This window comes from Lolium rigidum, chromosome 6 (genome assembly GCF_022539505.1).
Source record: "Lolium rigidum isolate FL_2022 chromosome 6, APGP_CSIRO_Lrig_0.1, whole genome shotgun sequence".
NCBI lineage: Eukaryota > Viridiplantae > Streptophyta > Magnoliopsida > Poales > Poaceae > Lolium > Lolium rigidum.
The window spans coordinates 289,053,642-289,076,624 of NC_061513.1; the positions used below are offsets into that span (position 1 = coordinate 289,053,642).

The 22,983-nt window shown below is 45.8% G+C and overlaps 1 protein-coding gene across 1 annotated transcript; it reads left to right on the forward strand.

Annotated features, from left to right (window-relative positions):
• Positions 1-16,043: 16,043 nt before the first annotated feature.
• LOC124664333 (L-Ala-D/L-amino acid epimerase-like) lies at positions 16,044-22,898 on the forward strand. Its single transcript, XM_047201876.1, has 11 exons — positions 16,044-16,085; positions 16,226-16,309; positions 16,953-17,030; positions 17,093-17,164; positions 20,018-20,440; positions 20,745-20,855; positions 20,955-21,171; positions 21,285-21,618; positions 21,841-21,902; positions 22,283-22,359; positions 22,629-22,898. The coding sequence occupies exons 1-11, from the start codon at positions 16,044-16,046 to the stop codon at positions 22,632-22,634; spliced, it is 1,506 nt and encodes a 501-aa protein (XP_047057832.1). The 3' UTR covers positions 22,635-22,898.
• Positions 22,899-22,983: the final 85 nt, after the last annotated feature.

Below are 22,983 nucleotides of genomic sequence, written 5' to 3' on the forward strand. Positions count from 1 at the left end.
GGCCGGCGAGCGAGCTAGCTAGCTGTTGCCTGCCTCGTAAACAGCGATCAGATGTGATCAGCCAAAGAGGTCTTGAGATTGGAGATCAATGGCGGTGGGTGTTTTTGGATTTGTGGGGAGGTTGTATCTGGATCGAGGTATTTATAGAAGGACATCGAGAGCTAGCCTAGCTGAATGTCTGGATGATGTATCGATCTTATCACGAAATCGACTGAGAATGATTTAGTACCAAAACTGAAGCGTATTACCATGCGCAGGAGGAGGAGGAGGAAACTTGGGCGGACGTCATTACCTACGACGACGTTTGTGTTGGCTGTGTACCACACCGTCTAGGCGCCGCGTGCAAGCGCCGGAGCCCGGAGGTCAAAGGGGCCAACTGCAATAAGGCTCTATCTCCAACAGCCGCGCTAAATTTTGGCGCTGTAAAAGCACTTTGCAGCACGCTCTATACGTGTTTCGCGCGCGAGGCCATATTCTCCTTCGGCAGAAGCTCTAAATTTTGGAGCTGTAAAACTGGGTAGTTGTTTCTGCGCGAGATTTGTACAGCGCGCTCTATCCGGCGCCCTAAATATAGTGCACCAGATAGCGCTTTTACACCGCGCTCTACTTTACAGCACCGGTTACAGCATCTGTTGGAGCAACAATTTTCGCCGCTCGCGCGCTAAACTAGTCGCTTTTTGGGATACAGCGCTGGATACAGCGCCTGTTGGTGTCGTCCCCCAAATATTGGATTTTGCAGCAAATGGTGGCATATTAGGATTATTTTCGATAAAGCGTGATTTGTTATTTAAAAGGTTTAAGCATTACACGAGGCCTCTACATAACTGAGATAGACACGGCCGTTCCAATCCAAGAGTTACAAAAAAAAAAAGCAGGCTCTCAACAAGCAACCATAATAGAAACTTTGAGCATGCCTATGGGGATGAAGGACCAATCCGTAGACTACATTGACATCTATGTAGCGTAAAAATATTCCTCGTCATATCCTCCAACCGTGAAGATACATCCATAGATAGGTTGCAGTGCTTTGCCCGCTGTAGAGACGACCACAAATGGAGCGTAGTTGTGCCGGTAGATGACCTGCATAAGGAAAACATTTTTATCATTAAAAACATTGTCATTTGTACATAGCCACAACGACCAAATAATGACAATCGCTCCCACCCTAATAAGTAGCTTGAACCTAGGGTCCACACCATTGAGTCAATTGCAGAAAATATTTGCAACACTTTATGGTGGGTACAGGGTAGAACCACCTATCTGGATGGTTGACCATATAGATATAGCAAATTTGCACTGAAAGTGTAAGTGTTGTATAGTCTTGTCTTGATGACATAAGACCATTGTTCAAAAACTAGGCCGATTCAACGATTACTAGGCCGATTAATCGCTACTAGGGGCATGACCGTTTTGATTACCATTAATCTCTTGTGTTAATCCTTTAGCCCGATTAATCGTACCAAAAGTCCGATTACTAGGTATGTTGCCGATTAACTACTGCACTTGGTCAAAAAAGTTATAAATTTTTCAATGCACATAGCTAGTACAAGCGCTACCCCTCCCAATAAAGTAGGTTTTGCAAAGCTCCCGTTTGATTGCAGCCTCCAACAGCTCGAATTTCGCTCGTCGCCAACTAGTTCCTTGCCCTCCCGGACCGGTTACTCTCGGTTGCCTAGATACGGGAGCTCGACCACCTTGTGTAGCTCGTGTAGGAGCTCAAGGGCACCTTCGATAGGTTAGGTGGTTGAGGTGTAAGAGAGGTCGTACCCTAGCTAGGTAGGTGGTGGGAGAAGATAAACTTTAGAGGTGAGAGGATAAGAAGTGGAAGGAAGGAACGCGGCTTCGACTAGTGGATCCTGATTCTCTCCTGACTTTGAAGATTAGGTCACGGAGGAGAAGCATACATGTTTTTCTGAGATTTTAGGCTCTAGAGAAGTAGGGCCAGACATATAGAGGCTCATATACCATTATTTTTATTATATAAACTGTTTTTTACGTGCTAATTTGTGTAGGTTACACCGATTAATAGCTGACCGATTAAATCAGTTAATCATATGAATTCCGATTAATCGCTACTTCCAAGCCGACCGAGCAGTTAACGATTATCGATTTCCTTACCATTGCATAAGACACATGTTTTACATCCATGCCAATTGTGTTTTGCAAGATTATCTCTGGTAAAAATTACACCTCGACGAAGATACCAAACGAAAATTTTAGTTTTGAGCGGGTTTTCCATCTTCCAAATTTTCTTATTATTATCAACTGTCACCTCCGTTTGGATTAGAGCCTTGTACATAAAGTCCACTGAGAATGTTCTGGTCTCATGTAGATTTCCTCATGTAGATTTCGAAATTCATCAGATCCTTGCGCCAAATGAACCAAAGCTAGACGTTGTAGCAAAGAATTCTCAGATGCTAGCCTAGTGCCAATGAGATCTCTTCCGAACAAAACATTTAGAGTTGAAGTTTCCAACACCTTAGCGAGGGTGTCGCTTTTGTGACGCACAATGTTGTACAAGGCCGGATATTGTTCCCGGAGTGTGGCGTTACCAAGGCATCCCCCCCTCGGAGCCTAATTTCCGAGCCATACTGTAATTGAGATAGAACCATATATATGGGAAAAAGAATTTCTTCGGAGCCAAAAGGCCAACCTAGAAGTCGGAATCTCCTAGTTTCCAATATACCTAAGACAACGTCGGTGAGCAAACATACTTTCTTCTAAGGAGGGTTTGCCACAACCCATCTCCAGAGAGAAGCTTGAAAAGCAATTTACCAAGAAGGGCTCTGTTCTTGACCTGAAGGTAATGAATTTCAAGTTATCCTTGGTCTTTAGGGTGGGCAACCACAGTCCACTTAGCAACCAGTATTTATTTTTCTCGCTATCACCTTGCCAAAAGAATCATGATCAGAACTAATCCAATCATTTTAAGACACCTTTCGATTGTTGGAAGAAAGATATTATATACAGTACCATATTACTTAGGACTGAGTCAATAAGAACCAATCTTCTTCCTAAAGATAATAGCAAAAAGCTATGACAACTCAAGGTTTTGCATAAAAAACAGCTGTTTTTTTAGTTTTCGTAAATTGCCACCAGTTTTGACACCATGACAAAAAAACACCGCCGGTAGGATTTTTTGTGCTAACGGTCTTTCCGATAGGATGGGATCACTGTCAGCACCGACGTGGCCCTAGATAACGGTCAAAGCCAATCAACCGGTACTACTCCTTTCTCCATTTTGTTTCCTCTTTACCATGGCCTCCTACGTTGACTAATCCAATAGCCTGGGCCGGCCACCAGTACGCCGACGCAAGCGTCGTGACAGCACTGGAGTGTGTCATGGCCGACACCACGTGTAGGGAGGCGTGGCCTGCATCCGCGACACCAAGCGTGTCATCAAGGGTGTCATCGTAGGGCAAGGTTGGCACAGGCAACGTCGTGGAGGCCGTCACGGGCACACATTGATCCCACCCATGGTGGCCTAGCTCCATTGAGATGTCTAGGAGCTCCACCTCGTCGTGCTCTTCGTTTGCTCTCAAGGAATCTACTTGGGATACTCGAGTTTGCGCTAATCAACTCTGTCTTCCCTGCTCTGGCCGCTGCTCATCGTCGTCCATGCTAACTCCCCTCTCTCACTCTACACCTTAGATGAGCATGGGAGCGTTCCTACTTCCTAGGGTGAGCTCTCGACCATCCTACCTTCTGCCCAGTTACCCTCTTTCTCTCTGTTGCCCCCCTCCCGCCGTCAAGCACACTTTATCGAAAACAAGGGATGCAAACATGTTGTAACCGAGACTTGGATGATGTGACTTGAGATTTAGTTAAATCTAAGTTGAGTGAGATGTAGATACGCCCATATATTTAATCATTTTATATCCACAAAGAGATAAGCTTACCCCAAGTTGTGCTTGATAAACAAACTTTGTCGCACGATGTTTTAACAAGAGCGAAACATCACGTTTTCATGCTTTAAGATTTGAGCGCAGACCATTTCCTTCTCTTGGAAAATACATTTATTTTTGGGCAAGGTTCCTCGAGGAATATGCGCGCAGTCCGAACATAGTAAAATATAGTTATACGTATGTACTCCGAATTTACAGGTGGAGAGGCACATATGCTTAATTAGCAAGAAGCATGTGCTACATGCTTTCATCACTTGATTTTGGAAATAAGTCGTGTGGACTATGATCGGATTTTGATAATCTTTATGAGTAGTGGCTTTTGGGTGCTGCCGCCACGTGTTTTGGTCGTTATCCAGCCGACGCCAATGACAAAAGTCCGAGCTCTTCTTAAATCGTGAACACGTCAAATGCTTAGCCATCTGTTCTAATTACCGTGCAGCACTGCAGCAGTTCAAGTTTGTGTAGTTCCAGCGAAACTTACTTATTCTGGCTCTTTGCTTATTCTGGCTGTACGTTGCAGCGAAAGCATAGCATCGGATGCAATCATGCATTCCATCCATTGCATTGTACGGCGTCGATCTTACTGCACGAGCTTAACTAGCGAGCAGTTAAGTTAATTAAGCCTTATTTAGTTGCTAGCGTATCAGCTTTACAGGGGAGTGGTTTAAATCATCACCATCGTCGTTGCTAGCCGTAGCTTTTATTGTCCGAAAACGTGGGAGGAATGGGACAGGTCCGTCAGCTTTTGGTGGAAAAAGATGGAGCACGAGTGAGGTGGTTTGGAAAAGAAGCGTATATATGTTAATATGTTATGACTAAACACATTTTAAAGAAAATTCGTGCAAACATATGGAATACGATGGAAACACTTTCGGATCAAGAGAAGATCACGCACATTTTGTGACTACCCAACAACCGATGGATAAATGCACATGTGCCATCTACTAAACGACCACTCCATCGGCCGGCTCTATGTGATAATGATAGATATTTGTAGAAAAAGGCAATGCAAGCATGCATGGAAAACGATAGATACTGCATGCATTTCATGTTACTCCATATATGAGGAGTGGTTAAAGTCAAACTCTATAAAATTTGACCAATTATATGGTAAATTTTTTTCTATATACTAGAATACACTCTGAAAATGTGTATAACATATCATAGGAGTGCCAAGCGACAACTCTAAAGCCTAATCTCAAGTTGGAAACGGTGCAGGAAACTGAAGACCTCACTGTGGAATAGGCACACCGTCTTCCACGCCTCATACACCCTTCTAATCATTTGGATGTGAGTCATCAGCCTCTCTGCATTGGAAACCTGAAAACCACGTTGTTTGGAGCTTCCAGATGCATGACAGCCGTTCATAGGTCCTTTCGCTTTTTTTACTAATCCTCTTGCACACCCACTACTCCATGAGAGGCATGCCGACTTCTGACACCCAATCAAGCTCACACTAGAACCTGATGGTGCGGAACTGTACCTCTTGGGGAAACCACATAACCCAGAAGGAGGTGTTGCAGTGTCTGCGACAGCTGGTCGTTTTAGACATCCAACATATGTTGCACGCCACAAAGCTATGCGAAGAAGCGACACACTTGCAGAGAAGAAGAACTCAAAATTTGGTCTAGGCCTTCCTCATTGGGGAACCGGCTCCTCTGATTTAGCTCTTGCTATGTCAGGGTGCTACAATATCCTAACTTGGCATGGTTTTAACCATTGGATCGTAAGCAAATGGCTCAGATATGATGAAACAGTACATGAACAGTTCGAGTATGCAGTGTTTACTGTTTACTAACAGTGCAGGTCCAAAGTGTTGTACAGTTCACAGTGTTTCATCTACAATACAGAATCTTGACCTCTGGTTTTTTATCCAACGGCTAAGTTAGCCTAACATAGCAAGAGCTAAGTCAGAGGAGCCGGTTCCCCTCCTTGGTGGTCGCGAGGAAGATGGCTCCGTACGCTCTACGCGATGAATCGCATCCAACATGTTCCCACCTTTTGAGGAGGGTGTCCACGCTCTTTTCATCGAGGTGTGTGGTGGGCAAGCGTTCACACAGGAGGAAGAACTCCCGCGTAGAACCTCATAGCCGAGGTTCGGCCCACAATCCCGCAACCATGCACCTCCGTGCAAACCATCTCACATCGTTCTGATCCGACCTATCCTCTTGGGTACGTCTATGAAAAGGTTGGATGCGACATATATCCTTGATCCTACGGACATGGACCCAACCGTCCACCCAGAGATGGCTTTGTCGGAGCTATTCCTTTCCCAGCTTAGTATATAACGCGGCTTCAATATACCCATAGATGGGTGCAAAATCTGAATGTTGAGTGCAAGCCATGGCTTTGTCGGATCTGTCCGTGCAAGCCATTGCTTTGTTGAATCTGTCTTTTGCAGTCATGCCCAACAACACCATAATGCTAGATTCAAGTGTCTGAGGTTGAAAATTCCAATACCTCCGTTCACCTTGTCCCACGCCACTAGACAATGGCTGCCCTTGTCGTCCTTCCTACCCCTTCCGTATGAACTAATCCACGACAGATCCTATGGACGTCGTCCAACGTCCAACGAGAGCAGGGCGTGGATCAGGATGGCAGTCATAGTGGATCTCACAAGCTCCATCCGCCCACCCCGGTTCATCAGTTTACCTCCCTACCTTGGCAGCCTGTTCGAGGCGCTATCCACTGTGCCTTGCAGCTGAGCACCTGTGGGCTTACTTAGGCCCAGTGGTAGCCCAGATAAGTGCACTAGAAGGATTTTTGGAGCAATAATGCAACTCTTACTGCATCAAGGCGATGTGCTCATCCTCACAATGAATTAGATGCGCTACTCACATAGAGAGGTTTTTGCGCAGCCTATAGGCTACTCCGAAGTCCTCCACTATAGCGGCATAGTCCGCTAGATCCAACTGAGTAGAATGAATGAATGTGGCCACATCATCCACAAAGATGGAAGTGCGGTGATGTATCCCAATGACCCTCAAGTCTGTAAGAATCCCCTCCTGTCCCGCCATCTCGAGCATACGGTTAAGCACCGCCATAATTTTCATTTTTTCGAAATGGGGGAAATATCGCCCCAGCTTCTGCATCCAAAGGATGCACACGGCTTTTTTTATTAGATTATTCACGAAACCTTACAAGAAACAATAGAAAAGATCAATCTCGAAGCAACCTTACTATACCTACAGTGGGATGAAGAGGGTAACAATACACCAACTCACATCATCCAAACCTAAATACCTTCCCAAACCACTCAATAGCAAGTAAGAAGCATATCCAGTCAAGCAGACTCTCAGCGCACGCCAATGCACACGCCACATGAGTTGCTCCCGCCGTCTTCCCAAACCGCCATAATTTTCATGGAAAGCAAGGGGGAGAGGCGGGGCCCTTACCTTTGACCTTGCTTTTTGGTAACGGGTCCGCCATACCATTGAGGAGCACGTTGGTCCAAGCCAAGCTCACCAAAACCCATCTTGGCGAACACCTTGAGCAGGAACACCTAGTCTATGGTATCAAACGCTTGTGTGATGTCTAGTTTGAACATCACAGGTCCTAGTTGCATGGTAAAAAAGTATTACAGTAAGATTTTACTATTATCAAATCAACATTAGAATTACAATGAAACATCCTTTTGTATTACATACATTTGGTATTGTAGATGTTGTCATTTTAACACATTACTTAATCAGAACAAACCGTATGGAACTGAGGGAGTAATTTGATTAGCATGGAGAGGGCCCCACGTCGCTTGCAGTTACTAGTGATGCGGATTAGTAGGGCTCCGCGACGCGAGTGATGGCGCCTAGTGCAGGGTCTTCCTTTTGTCCTGGCGGGAGCAGGCAAGAAATGTCTGAAACGTCTGCATAGTACCAGATTCAGTTGAGAACTTCCCCAAGAGAGCAATCGGTGGACAGAGGTGGCATCTGGCCGGGCTATTCCTGCCGCTCTCCTTGCCAACTCACTCTCATACACCTGCGTCTTTGACCAGTGTAGTAGGTAGCAGCCTCACACACACTGAATCAACACTGTACTAGCTAGCAACCTAGCACGGCTTCTTTTGGTACGCAGCACAAAACCACAAAGAGATTATGTAAATAGTCATGCTGTGAAGGCAGAAGTATATGCACCTGGAACTATGGGTGAGAATGGGTAGCGAATGATTGGAATTATCTGACATTTGTATTAAAAATTGGAAATGGTTATAATAATATCTGAATTCGCACAAACATGAAAATGGATGTGCTAAATACCTTCAGATTTTTTTACAATTACACAAATTAATGTGGTATTGGATTTTGAAACAAATATGGATATGGAAAATGATATATATCTATATCCAAATAAAACTGTTAGCCTATATCCGAAAAAACTAACAAATTCTCAAATATTTTTTATATGGTTAAACTTGAAACTATTGTGTATTATATCACCATACACTTGACTCACTCACTATAAGACGAGCCTATTATTTTTTATTAATAAATTCGTTCTGAATTGAGAAAAGATCCAACCCTTATCCTAATTCGTCCAACATCTACTCCATATTTTTTCGTCATCTCTGTATTTACATTCAGATTCGTTTTGAAAATCTGAAAACGGATATGAAAGTGGCACTATCGAATCGACATCGAATCCGTTTCCACCACTAATCCTACCTGGAACACACGCAAAAAATCTACTATAAGCCACTTGAGTATCCGTGTGGAAGCCGCTGTTTGGGTGTGTGCGTCTCATCATGGATGCTACTTGGTTCCATGCTTCTAAAAGAAAGTCAGCACATCTGGCATGCATGCTACTCGGTCATGCATGTGAGATGATATGTGTTACTCCGTCTGGGCGCCGCATACAAGCGGGAGGTCAAACTGAGGAACCAAGTACTATATTGGTACATGTCCCCAAGAAACGAAAAGAAAGCACATCCTGTTGGATCGGCTGGTGGCATCCCAGAGTGGCCACGGTGTGCCTATTGCCGATCGTGGTGACAATTACTCCGTAGGCGACTACATGATTCCTCGTGGGCAGCTCCGGGCATGGCAAGCGCACTACACCCAGGAGGCGTGCGTGTTTGAATCTCCTTGAGCCGGATCGACATCTTGGTAGGTAGCCCGATGCGCTCTTTGCCCGCTCTACTTACGCCACGGGAGTACGACCTAACATGAAGATTTTTCCCATGGCTAGTGGTTACCTCCATTCACCTTAGGTAAGACTATGCATTTGCATTGCGGTGATTACCAAGGTGTTGATCGTGGGATTATGATGTTAGATGTATATGTCTGTATATTGTAGTTTCCTTACATGTTAGGTGCTTTCTGCGTATGTGCACCTGTACATGTACTATATATTGTGGCCTTTAGCCCCATGGTAATACAACAAGCATATTGCCCTAACATGGTATCAGAGCAAAATTGGTCCTCCTGAAGACTTGTTCCCGGCCGGCTTCTCCCGGATCTGATCTCGATTCCCCGGCCGGGCTTCTCCCCGATCCCGATCCGATCTCGATTCCGTCCGCCTTGATTCCGCTGCTCCTACTCGATCCCCCGTGCGAGGCTGCCCCTGCGCGTGGCCTTCCTGCCGCTCTGCTCCCCTGCCGCCCTACTCCCTGTGTGTGGCCGACCTGCCCGCCCTGCTGCGTGGCCCCCCGACGCCTCTGCTCGCCGCCCGGCCGATTCCACTGCTCCCACTCGCCTCCCGAATCCTCCCGGCGCCCGATTCCTCCCGCTCGCCCGGCCCAGCGCCCGATTCCTCCCGCTCGCCCGGCCCGGCGCCCGATTCCTCCCGCTCGCTCGGCCGATTCCCCACGCGCCGGATCGATTCGGCCCTCCACTTCACGCGTCGCCCCGCTTCTCCCCTGTGCCCGCCCCGCTCCTGCCAGGTTCCCGCTCGGCCGCCTCCAGCGCCCGCTCGGCCGCCTCCAGCGCCCGCTCGGCTAGCATCTCCCGCTCGGCCGCCTCCAGTCCCGATCCCGTTTCTCGTCTAGTTTACTTCGATATGAGAAAAAAAAGAGAAAAAAGACCATGCCTTCCTCGGGCTATGTTGCGATCCCTCGCTGCCCGGTGATCTTTGATGGCGCGAATTACCCTGATTTCGATTCCTTCATGCGCGTCCACATGCGCGGTCTTCGTCTTGGGGGTGTGCTCTCTAGCGAGGTCTCCTGTCCGCCGCGCCCCATTGCTCCTACGGTGCCTGTTGCACCGCCACCTGTTGCCCTTGCTCCTGATGCTACTCAGGCGGATAAGGATGCAGCCAAGAGTGCTGATGACACTGCTCTGGCTGATTATGACCGGAAGGTCCAGGACCACTCTACTGTCGTTGCGACTGATACGTCCAAAACGTATCTACTTTCCCGAACACTTTTGCTATTGTTTTGCCTCTAATTTGTGTATTTTGGATACAACTAACACGGACTAACGCTGTTTTCAGCAGAATTGCTCTGGTGTCTCGTTTTTGTGCAGAAATCCAACTTTCAGAAAATCCCCGGAATTAATGCACAAGGGCTTATTTTTCCAGAAGATTCACAGAGCCAGAAGGGCAAGCCAGGGGGGGCCCACGGCCCCCACACCATGGGCCGGCGCGGCCTAGGAGGGGGGCGCGCCGCCCTATGGTGAGGCCGCCTCGGCCAGCCTCTGACTCCCCCTTTTCGACTACTTAACGCCTTCGACCTAAAAACACACGGGGGTTAGACGAAATCGCCAGAAGACATCCAGAACACCGCCGCCATCGCGAAACTCCGTCTCGGGACCAGAAACTCCGTTCTGGCACTCCGCCGGGACGGGGAATTGGAGGAGATCATCGCCATCATCACCACCGACGCCTCTCCATCGACCAGCCATGTTTCCCCCATCCATGTGTGAGTAATTCCCCCGTTGTAGGCTGAAGGGGATGGTACGGATTGGATGAGATTGGTCATGTAATAGCATAAGATTGTTAGGGCATAGTGCCTAGTGTCCGTAATTGGTACTTTTATGATATTGTTGCAACTTGTTATGCTTAATGCTTGTCACTAGGGCCCGAGTGCCATGATCTCAGATCTGAACATGTTATCAATTCATGATGATATTCACTGCTTTATGATCTTACCTGCAAGTTGTATACACGTATTGTTGTCCGGAACCTGAGGCCCCTAACAGAAATTGGGACAACCGAAGGGGAAGGCGGTGATATGAGGATCACATGTGTTCACGGAGTGTTAATGCTTTGCTCCGGTGCTCTATTAAAAGGAGTACCTTAATTTCCAGTAGATTCCCTAGAGGCCCGGCTACCACCGGCTGGTAGGCCGTACCTATTTTACTCTTAGCAATGGTAAGAATTGGTGAGCATTTCTTGTCCGCTGTCCTGCAGGTAATTGGACGTAATGACGGAGCTGTCAGATGCCGGATGCCGGAGCTGATCCTGCGAGCTGATCCGCTGTCCTGCGAGCTGATCCTTCTTTGGCCAGTGTTAGCTGGACGAGATGCTGGAGCTATCAGCTTCCGTGGCGCTCGCGAAGGGGAGAAGTGGATTCGGCCTTTATGCAGCGACAGTGGAGGAGCAGATGTGGCTAGGAGGGAGCCTTAGCTGCGGACATTATAATGCTTGTTTTGGACCTGAGAATGGACAGCGCTTCTCTGCGCAGGTTGCATGTGTCAAGTAGCTACTACTACCTTTGTTTCTAAATGTAAGAAGTTTTGTCAGTTCAAGTTGAGCTAGCAAAACGTTTTATATTTAGAAAAGGAGGGAGTATATATGTTGGCATAATCTAGCTTGGTTAGTGCTTGGGTCAGTTTGGTTTCCGTGTCTGCTAGCATGCCCGTATCATTGCAATGTAACTTTCTCAGCTTTGCTCTGGTCTAATAATATGCACTCTTTTTTCTATTGATTTGCCATAACCAGTTGTGTAGCTACCGATTATGATATATCTTCTCTTCGCGGAACTGTCTTTTTGAGGTGTAGCCTATACCGACATTTCCTCCAGTGATGTATGTGCCAAAAAAAATTGTGGTTGACTATGCATGTGATGGTAGATGTGTATCGATCCAAGCTGTAGATCCTCTCGATTTGATTTGTGAATGACCACTAGATCTTGGCTCCTCTTAATCACCCAAATGTTGTATATGAGGTGCACCTCATTTGAGATAGTTACTGGATGTGGCTAGGAAACTAGTCACCGAAGATTTAGAAAAGAAAAAGGAATAGCTCTGTGATAAAGTACGGTTCGCAAAAAAAAAAAAGGAGGGAGTACGTATTAAGAAGAAAATCATGGTTTCTTAAAACCAAGGACAACAAATAAAGCAAGTCTCTACCCAAGCAAACGGTGAAACATAAATCCCGTTTATCTTGCGTTACTGCGCGTGGGATAAATGGCTGTGGACTTAATGATCTTCCAAAAAACCACGTCCAGCGACTAGAGAAAGTAACACGTCCAGCCGGTATCCACGATTCCTAAGAATGATATTAATTGCCCCACGTAATTAGCTCTGGAGTTAATGTTTTTCCAAACAAACTCGCGCTCAACAAGCAGAAAATCAGGCATCCTTCCAGCCATACACAATTTCCTCGGAATGAGATTGATGGCCCCATATAATTAGCTAGGAGCTTCCTTATTTCAGGTGACTTTTGACCATGTCAGCAATCCGTGGCAACACGTGATCTGGACGGTCCATCATCATCTCTTTCATCGTTGTGGATGGATGGATTGGAACGGGAGCTACATCGGCCAGAAACGGCGGGAGGCGAAAAGCAGCGACGAAAAAGTGGCGCCAGTTTTTCCGAGATTCGAACCTTGACCTCCTCTATAAATATGAGATGGGATTGAGCCAACGCGTGCGTCGTGTGTGACGACTTAGACTTTGACTCTTTACTCGTCGAGGAGAGGAGAGGAGAGGAGAGGAGAGGCTAGGCTAGGCTACTCTTCCTCTTGGCCATCCTAGTCGTGACTTAGAGATGATCCCTCTCACGGTCGATTTGCTTTCTTCTCGCCTGAAGGAGGTATGGATGCATGATCTTTTTTGTTTCCATGATCTGTAAATTTCCTCGGTTGGTTTCATTGCATTGCCTTGTCCGATCTATTGACGGATGGATCCGAGGAGTTTGGTGTGGTCGCGATGGATGCAGACTTTGAACGGCCGATTGGAGCTGGAGGAGAAGCAAAGAAAGAAGAATAATCCATGGATGGATGATTTTGGCATGGTGGTCTTTACCAAAGTTGTTCACCTTGATGTTCTCTTGGATGACATCCAATGAATTGGGAAGGTTTAGTTTGAAAAACTTGAAATGCAGGGGCTCAAAGTAGTGACCAGAATGTAAATGGCAGATTTGACCATTATCCCATGTGATCACAATTTGAGTTTGAATTTGATTTGATTTGGGTTTCTTTGATTCCAAAAGTTGTAATAAGTATTTAATAACATAATACAACTAATGGTGAAGATCAAAATGGTCTAGGGTAAAGATTTGCAAAATGGCATAAACCATATGTGAGGGTTTTAGGGTTTTCTTATTTGATTTCTTTCTCTTTTATTTTATTTGGTTGGTGATCTTCATTTGATCACATTAGGGTTTTAGGGTTTATCACATAAGCACAATCACAATCATCATGGCATATCACTCAAATGCACAAGTCCTATGCATAGCACTATATGCAAGAAAAAGTTTTTGTTGGTTCTGGATTTTGGATCTCTGGAATTCTTCTTCTTCTTCTTATTGAAATTTGGGATGTTACAATACACCCTTCTAATCATTTGGAGGTGAGTCGTCAGCCTCTCTGCATTGAAAACCACGTTGTTTGGAGCTTCCAGATGCATGACAGCCGTTCATAGGTCCTTTCACTTTTTTTTTCTAATCCTCTTGCACACCCACTACTCCATGAGAGGCATGCCGACTTCTGACACCCGATCAAGCTCACACCAGAACCTGATGGTGCAGAACTGCCTCTTGGGGGAACAACATAACCCAGAAGGAGGTGTTGCAGTGTTTGCGGCAGCTGGTCGTTTTAGACATCCAACATATGTTGCACGCCACAAAGCCATGCGAAGAAGCGACACACTTGCAGAGAAGAAGATCTCAAATTTTGGTCCAGGCCTTCCTCATTGGGGAACCGGCTCCTCTGATTTAGCTCTTGCTATGTCAGGGTGCTACAATATCCTAACTTGGTATGGTTTTAACCATTGGATCGTAAGCGAATGGCTCAGATCTGATGATACAGTACATGAACAGTTCGAGTCTGCACAGTGCAGGTCCAAAGTGTTGTACAGTGCAAAGTCCACAGTGTTTCATCTACAATACAGAATCTTGACCTCTGGTTTTTTATCCAACGGCTAAGTTAGCCTAACATAGCAAGAGCTAAGTCAGAGGAGTCAGTTCCCCTCCTTGGTGGTCGCGAGGAAGATGGCTCTGTACGCCCCACGCGATGAATAACATCCAACATGTTCCCACCTTTTGAGGAGGGTGTCCTCGCTCACTTCATCGAGGTGTGTGGTGGGCAAGCATTCACACAGGAGGAAGAACTCCCACGTAGAACCTCATAGCCGAGGTTAGGCCCACAATCCCGCAACCATGCACCTCCATACAAACCATCTCACATCGTTCTAATCCGAGCTATCCTCTTGGGTACGTCTACCAAAAGGTTGGATGCGATATATATCCTTGATCCTACAGACATGGACCCAACCGTCCACCCAGAGATGGCTTTGTCGAAGCTATCCCTTTCCCAGCTTAGTATATGCCGCGGCTTCAATATACCCATAGATGGGTGCAAAATCTGAATGTTGAGTGCAAGCGGCTTTGTCGGATCTGTCCGTGCAAGCCATCGCTTTGTTGAATCTATCTTTTGCAGTCATGCCCAACAACACCATAATGCTAGACTCAAGTGCCTGAGGTTGGAAATTCCAATACCTCCGTTCACCTTGTCCCACGCCACTAGACAATGGTTGCCCTTGTCGTCCTTCCTACCCCTTCCGTATGAACTAATCCACGACAGATCCTATGGACGTCGTCCAACGTCCAACAAGAGCAGGGCGTGGATCAGGATGGCAGTCATAGTGGATCTCACAATCTCCATCCGCCCACCCCGGTTCATCAGTTTACCTCCCTACCTTGGCACCCTGTTCGCGGCGCTATCCACTGTGCCTTGCAGCTGAGCACCTGTGGGCTTAATTAGGCCTAGTGGTAGCCCCAGATAAGTGGACGAGAAGGATTTTTGGAGAAATAATGCAACTCTTACTGCATCAAGGCGATGTGCTCATCCTCACAACGAATTAGATGCGTACTCACTTCGAGTGGTTTTTGCGCAGCCTATAGGCTACTCCGAAGTCCTCCACTATAGCGGCATAGTCCGCTAGATCCAACTGAGTAGAACGAATGAATGTGGCCACATCATCCACAAAGATGGAAGTGCGGTGATGTATCCCATTAACCCTCAAGTCTGTAAGAATCCCCTCCTGTCCCGCCATCTCGAGCATACGGTTAAGCACCGCCATAATTTTCATGGAAAGCAAGGGTGAGAGGCGGGCCCCTTGCCTATTGGTAACGGGTCCGCCAGACCATTGAGGAGCACCTTGGTCCAAGCCAAGCTCACCAAAACACATCTTGGCGAACACCTTGAGCAGGAACACCTAGTCTATGGTATCAAACGCTTGTGCGATGTCAAGTTTGAACATCACAGGTCCTAGTTGCATGGTAAAAAAGTATTACAGTAAGATTTTACTATATCAAATCAACATTAGAATTACAATGAAACATCCTTTTGTATTACATACATTTGGTATTGTAGATGTTGTCATTTTAACACATTACTTAATCAGAACAAACCGTATGGAACTGAGGGAGTAATTTGATTATCATGGAGAGGGCCCCACGTCGCTTGCAGTTACTAGTGATGAGGATTAGTAGGGCTCCGCGACGCGAATGATGGCGCCTAGTGTAGGGTCTTCCTTGTGTCCTGGCGGGAGCAGGCAAGAAATGTCTGAAACGTCTGCATAGTACCGGATTCAGTTGAGAACTTCCCCAAGAGAGCAATCGGTGGACAGAGGTGGCATCTGGCCGGGCTATTCCTGCCGCTCGATCTCCTTGCCAACTCACTCGTCTTTCTTCATTTCAACCTCCGGTTGCTGGTTGAAGAGCTTCACCTTGTCCTGGTCCTCGACATCTCACTGTGCGACCATGACCCTGGTTGCGATCTCCTCCCTGTGGTGGTGGCTCCAGGTCATCATCGCTTGTTTCTCTAGGTGAGATTCCTCCATCCCTGCTCTTCCTTTATCTTTCTTCTGCATGTGTGCTGCCTGGTGATTGAAAATTTCTCATTTATACTCTGCACGATATTGATATTTATCTGGATTTGGCAGTTGGATGATGCTCCATCCGTCGATATGATCTGTGGTCTGCGCGGCAGGCTGCCCCTAGTTATATATAGTTCTGCCGAAAGAAATGTACTTTAGTGGTTAACCCTTTAATATATTGGAGGGTGTGGACATGCACATACGTACACACTTATCATCCACGATGTTGTTGTACTAACTTTGCTGATAATCCCACTATCAAGTGATTAGGGCAGCTTTTCTTTGGGAAGATGTTTTGAGTACTATTGAGCAAGTTATGTTAAAAATATGTGTCCATGTATATCGATGAAGCACACACTCTCTTTTTTTTGAGTCAGGTTAGTTAATATGTGCTATTTATACATACACAAATGATTTAGTTTGATTCATGCACTTTAGAATGATTCGCGGCTATAATCAAGTATTATGTTCAAGATATTTTTGAGCTTTGATTTCACATGGAGTTATATCCACGACACCTGGTTGCAAATGCCAGCACATTAGGTAGAAGTAGTGTACGATTATTCATGGAAATCATTGTTACATTCCTCCTTTGTGCAAGAGCCGGTGCACTTGGCCTGCAATTCTCGGTTCACTGACCTTCTAGGAGGAATGTAACAAAAACCAAACTCTCCTTTTCAATGAATGAAACGCAAATGCGTTTTCTCGAAAAAAAAGAAAATATCTTTGTTGCTGTCTTGTTCATATCTGCTTTAATTTTCTAATACTGTTCCAAATTTCCTTGCGCTTACAGTCGGAAATGTTAAAATCCGACCTTTTACTCAGTTTGTTTGGTGTTCAGAGATTTTCACTGGGTGTGAAGTTTGAACATGTTTGTGCTGGTTTAATATTGCCTGGTTGAATGAAACCGACAAGATATGTAAATTCTTGCAGGGTCAAGCACAGGGGAATGCCTGCACGCAGGTCGTCGTATGGATGCGCTCGAGTTTGTCGCGCCGGCGCCAAGTGCGTTTGGCCAAGGTCAAGCTACCCGAGAGGTTAAATCCTCTCGATTTCTCATTTGATGCCCGTCAAGCGCAGGGTTATCCGACTTCTCATTTACGCCACACAAAATTATTCCTTTTTATTAGTTACAAAGCAACATCCTTACCAGTCCTACATGGTACATTAGGTGCATACCAGAAGTTAACCATATCTTTTGAAATAAAGATTATCCTTTTGTATAGATGAAGGTATGTAACATAGTTTAGAAACACTTGGTGTCCATTGTTGTGACTCTTGAGCCACGATTCATTGTAAGTGGCAAGTATGTTCACAGCATGTTTTGCATCAGAGATGAGCAAATTAAATGGAAGTCTTCCAAACTTCTAACGTAACATATATTGACAAGGTGTCCCATCATATTTCAAATTTTCTTGCCTAGATTAGAAGGACACGTGCAACTTCTTTTCTTGCAGTAACATGACATTTTTAACTATATATTTACTTGGTAATTGGCAACCGTATGAATGTTTTTTTTTTGAATCAAAAAATTTGTCATTATGGATGAGATACATGCATATAATACTCAGTCCTCGCTTACTAAACTGTTGTCTGACTAAAGACCTTGAATTTTTGAGTGAACTGTATGTATCTGTCGGTATTTCAAAACACCCACAGAACGGTGCCAAGTTAGTACTTCTGAATACACCCTAGGTAGTGATGATGTTAGTGCGGTGTACATGTTTCTTGTTTCTAGTATATATTTCAATATTTGTTCTTCTTTGTCATTCATAACTTTCATGTTCTGTTTTGCCTTTGGGGGCTTGTTATTTTAATGGATGGTAATGTATGTCCATACTTTGCAGGGTTGCAGAGTTACAGGGTAGCAGGGTAGAAAGTGTAGCTGGAGTTGGCCGGATCCGGCGTGACCTGGTTGTGCGTAGTTGAGGCTGCTGGGCTGGCTGTGTCATCCCTCGCCTCGCACGAGGTGGTAGGCCCTGACCTACCTTGGCCTCTTCTACCTCCCATTACCTCCAGGGGTCCCACTATCTGTGGGCGGCGAGTTCAACGCACCTCTGCCATGGTCTTGTTCCACGCCTCGGTATTTTAGGTGAGCCCCGACATGGAGCACTTAAAGGAGGTGTTAGGGAAAGTTGGAGAAGATCTAGGATCCCAAGATGTCCGGTCTTGGACGATATGCTTGCACATCACCTCCAAGTAGAACTTGAGTAGCCCTTACCGCTTGTCAACTATGCGTGTTGTACGTCTGCCATACTTATTTCATTCTTAGGAATGTTAAGAATTTGTGAGCATTTCTTGTTTGTTGTCCTGTAGGTAATTGGCGAGCCGAGCCTTCTTCGACTAGTCGTGTTGTGGCGCCCGCGAAGGGGAGAAGTAGATTTGGCCTTTATGCAGCAGGGAGGAGCATTGATGGCTAGGAGAGAGAGCCATGGCTGTGGAAAAAATAATGCTTCTTAAACCTGAATGGTTGTTGCTTCTTTGTTCTTATCTGGGCAAACTGCCTGTGTTAAGTAGCTACTATATATATATGTTGGAATAGTCTAGCTTGGTTAGTGTCTAGGTCAGTTTGGCTTCGGTGGCTGCTATCGTATCATTGCAATGCAACTTTCGCGGTTTGGCTCTAGTCTGATATGCACTCGTTTTATCATGATTTGTCATCAATTGTGTAGATATCGATTATGATATCTTCATTTTGTAGAACTGTCATTTTGAGGCATGGCAAATACCAACCTAGGCATGATCTGGGTATTTTGGGCATTTTCTATGTGCGAAAAAAACTTGTATGTTTGATAACTTGATTCTTGTGTATGTGATGCTAGCTGTGTATGGATCCAAGCAGTAGCTTCTGCCTAGTTGTGAAAGGACGACTAGATCTTGGCTCCTTATAATCACCGAAATACTGTATTGCGGTGGAAATATTGTATAGGAGGAGCACCCCTTTTGAACTAGTTACGGGATTTTTAGGAAACTAATCACCGAAACATTCTCATGAAACTATTCACCGAAACTTTAGAAAATTGAATAGGTGCATAAAACGAGTGAATTGCGGTGGAAAAAATGCTGGTTCTTAAAATGAAGGAAAGCAAGAAAACCAGTCCCTATGCAAGAACACGGTGGGAACAAAAAATCCTGGGCGCATGGCATAAATTGCTCTGAAGTTATTGATTTACCAAATAAACCTACGCGCCGGAGAATCAGGCGTCCGTCCGGCCACCCACAATTCCTGCAAATGAGATTAATGCCCCCCATAATTAGCTAGGAGGTTCCCTATTTGACCTTTCACCAATCCGTGGCAATACAGATCTTGACGGTCCATCAAGTAAAAGCACCTCTTTCATTGTGATGGATTGGAGCCGAAACTACCGGCAGGAAATAGCGGGAAGTGAAAAAAAAGCGGCAACCCCAGTGTATAGAACGAAAATGTGGCGCCATAATTCCGAAATTTTGAAAGACACCTCTAACCTTAGCCTCCTCTCTTGCAGTCTATAAATATGAGATGGGGTGGAGCCAACGCGTGCGTCGTGTGTGACGACTTAGACTTTGACTCTTTACTCGTCGAGGAGAGGAGAGGAGAGGAGAGGCTACTCTGTCTGTTGGCCCTCATAGCTTGTTGTGAGTCGAGAGCCGCTCTTCCCGGCCTCTCATGGTCGTCGATTTGTTTTCTTGTCGGCTCCATCGGTTGTGGTGGCGGTCATGGTCCGGGATGGATCTTAGCCATTATTCATCCAGGAGGTATATATGCATACAATTAAGTGCCTTTTTGTTTTCCAATCCAAGGATCGATCTGTGGAGTTTGCTGTAGTCGCGATGCAAAGGACTTGATGGTCGTTTTTTCTTATTTTGGTTTTCGCACAGGACGGACGGATTGCTTTTTGCGAGCGAGTCAGCAGCGCCAGCTCCGTGACGCACGCGCCACGCCCGGCCTCCTCGTCCTCGTTTCACGCACGATCATCCCGCCCACCCCGGCCCCTCCAACCCCGACGGAGCCCTCCGGCTTCGACGCCCTTCTCGGTCGACGTGCCCCTCGCCGCGCCCTTCACCATCGCCTCCTCGCGCCTCGACGCCGTCTCCAACGTCGCCGTGCGCGTCGAGCTCTCCAGCGGCGCCGTCGGATGGGGCGAGGCGCCCGTCCTGCCCTCTGTCGCCGCCGAGGACCAGCCCGCCGCGCTCGCCGCCGTCGCCCGCGCCTGCGCGCTGCTCGCCGCCGCACCGGCCGCGCCACTCGGCGCCGTGCTTCGGGACGTCGCCGACGCCCTCCCCGGACACGCCTTCGCGTCGGTGAGACACTGTCACACCGTAGTCTCAACAACTTTTTACCAGCCTCATAATTTCACAGTTTCAGAACTGCACAGTCAAAATCTGAACATGAGCCCGCAGAACCAAAAACAGAGAAGCTGGTTTCCAGATCATAAAACATGATTCTTGTAGTTCACACACAGCTGCTTTCATTGTTTCTCTCGGCAATTACTCAGCTGCTTTACTTCGTGTACTAGTATTTATTTATTTTACGAAACTGTTTGGGCACAAAAACAATCATCCTCTGCTTCCGACGTGTATTTACCCCTACTTTTCTCCAACGAAGGCCAGAGCAGGAGTGGAGATGGCAGTCATTGACGCAGTTGCCAACAGCATCCGCATACCTCTCTGGAGATTATTCGGGGGAGCATCAAACAGCGTGACCACGGACATCACGGTATGATTATTTAACTATTCTCTTCACTGCAGTGAGCCAAGCATGTTGACGGTTGCATTATCAGACTCGCTAAACTTCATCTACTATCTCTGAATTTAGATTCCAATCGTGACCCCAAATGAGGCCGCTCAACTGGCTGCGAAATACCGGGGACAAGGGTTTGAGACTCTCAAGCTCAAAGTAGGGAAAAACTTGAACTCGGACATTGAAGTTCTCAAGGCTATACGGCTCGTCCATCCAGACTGCTCGTTCATCTTGGATGCAAATGAAGGGTACACAGCAAATCAAGCGGTCGAAGTTCTTGACAGACTAAATGGTACATACTCGTGCAAATTTGACGCTACTGTAAAACTTGCAGCTTTAATATCTCAGTCACTTTGATGGTATATCTGGTTCTTCTACTAAGTTATTTCATTACCACTGTTTCAGAAATGGGTGTGACTCCTGTACTCTTTGAGCAACCAGTTCATAGAGATGATTGGGAAGGCCTCCGTGACGTTAGCGTCGCTGCAATGGAGAGATACAGAGTTGCTGTTGCTGCTGATGAGAGCTGTCGGAGTTTGCTTGATGCTCAGAAAATAATACATGGCAATCTTGCTCATGTTATCAACATCAAACTGGCAAAGATGGGGGTTCTTGGAGCCCTTGAAGTAATTGATGCTGCAAGAAAAGCTGGTATTGCGCTTATGATTGGCGGTATGGTCGAGACGAGGATTGCCATGGGCTTTGCTGGTCATCTAGCTGCTGGGCTTGGTTGTTTCAGGTTGGTTCATTGTGAAACTTTCTCTGCAAAAAGAGGTTACTAATGAAAATTATGAATTCTTCAAAAAGAGCCTACTCGTGAAAACTATGAATTCATTTTTCGTTTTTGTAACTAAAGGGTATGCCAATAGGAAGTTCAAAATGGAAATGATGATACTATGTTTTAGAGCTCGTATCTTTCAAATCAGGTGCTAAAATGGTTCTTCGCCTGTTTCGGTTGCAGTTTTATTGACCTGGACACACCTCTTTTATTGTCTGAAGATCCAGTCTACGGTGGCTATGAAGGTAGGCTTGGGCAAAATCCTGTAAAGCTGCAATTTCCTTTTGTAAAGATGTTACTTCATTCACAGATGCAGTTATTCTTTCCGTTTTGTTTTTATTAAACGCGACAGATGTTTCTGCCCAGAATTATGTTTTAGAAAACCTGCATATTGTAAAAAATTATGTTGTTGTTTGCCTGTATATCTTTGCTATGAAGAATTATTACACGTCTTTTCCGATGCTTATGCTCAGATGTTTTGAATCAGAATACTGCTCAATCCTTATGTTTTGTTTTAAAATCTATGATTCTCCTCATTCCAAGCTGTGGATCTTCAAAGTAAATCAGATTACTATCTCTAGTATCGATCTTCTACTTCTTGACTTATATATATTTCTTTCATCAGCTTCTGGACCTCTCTACAAATTTACCAATGCTCGTGGCCATGGTGGCTTTCTTCACTTGGACAACAATAATGGATGGGTATGTCACAGCTCATTCATGTTTGCTCAAATCAATCGGACATCTCCAGTAAATGATTTATACTTATTTGAGCAATCAACAGTTCTATTTAATAATGGGATTGTAAATACTTTAGCCAACCTAAATATGATCTGACAACAGCGACTTTGTATGACCAAATAGGTGTGAGTGTTGCGAATTTAGAGCAACATGTTCATGTATGATTGCTTGCCTTTTGTCTAAGCATATATATGTGTAACTTATTGAAGTATATGATTTTTTTTTTTCAGAAATGAAGATGGTCAAGGCATGCCTTGGTTCTCCCAGAACTTCGTAAAGTTATGTTATCACACTGGACGACTAAGTCTGGAGCTGAAACCACACACTTGTTGTAACATCTACTGCTATGCTGTAGTGTTACATAGGTGCACGTTGTGCGTTCGGCCCATGGGCCTTGTAAGTGTGGGCCTCACCGTGGCGTGTGTGTGGAGTATGGTGCTATATAATCACCGGCATGCTTCTGTATGAATGAGGGATGAAATAGAATCCGAACTCTGCTATCTCTCCTTGTGCTTCTGTTGTCTCGTCTCCCTTGCTTCTAATCTCTCACCCCCTTCAATCTCTATGTGATCTTCTTCCATCCAG

Bases quoted from the DNA above. Each gene is read 5' to 3' on its own strand.
- LOC124664333 (XM_047201876.1), top strand. From the start codon at position 16,044: ATGACCCTGGTTGCGATCTCCTCCCTGTGGTGGTGGCTCCAG. The intron at 21,619-21,840 runs GTTGGTTCATTG...TTTCGGTTGCAG, and splicing joins GCTGGGCTTGGTTGTTTCAG to TTTTATTGACCTGGACACAC. The intron at 21,903-22,282 runs GTAGGCTTGGGC...TTCTTTCATCAG, and splicing joins AGTCTACGGTGGCTATGAAG to CTTCTGGACCTCTCTACAAA.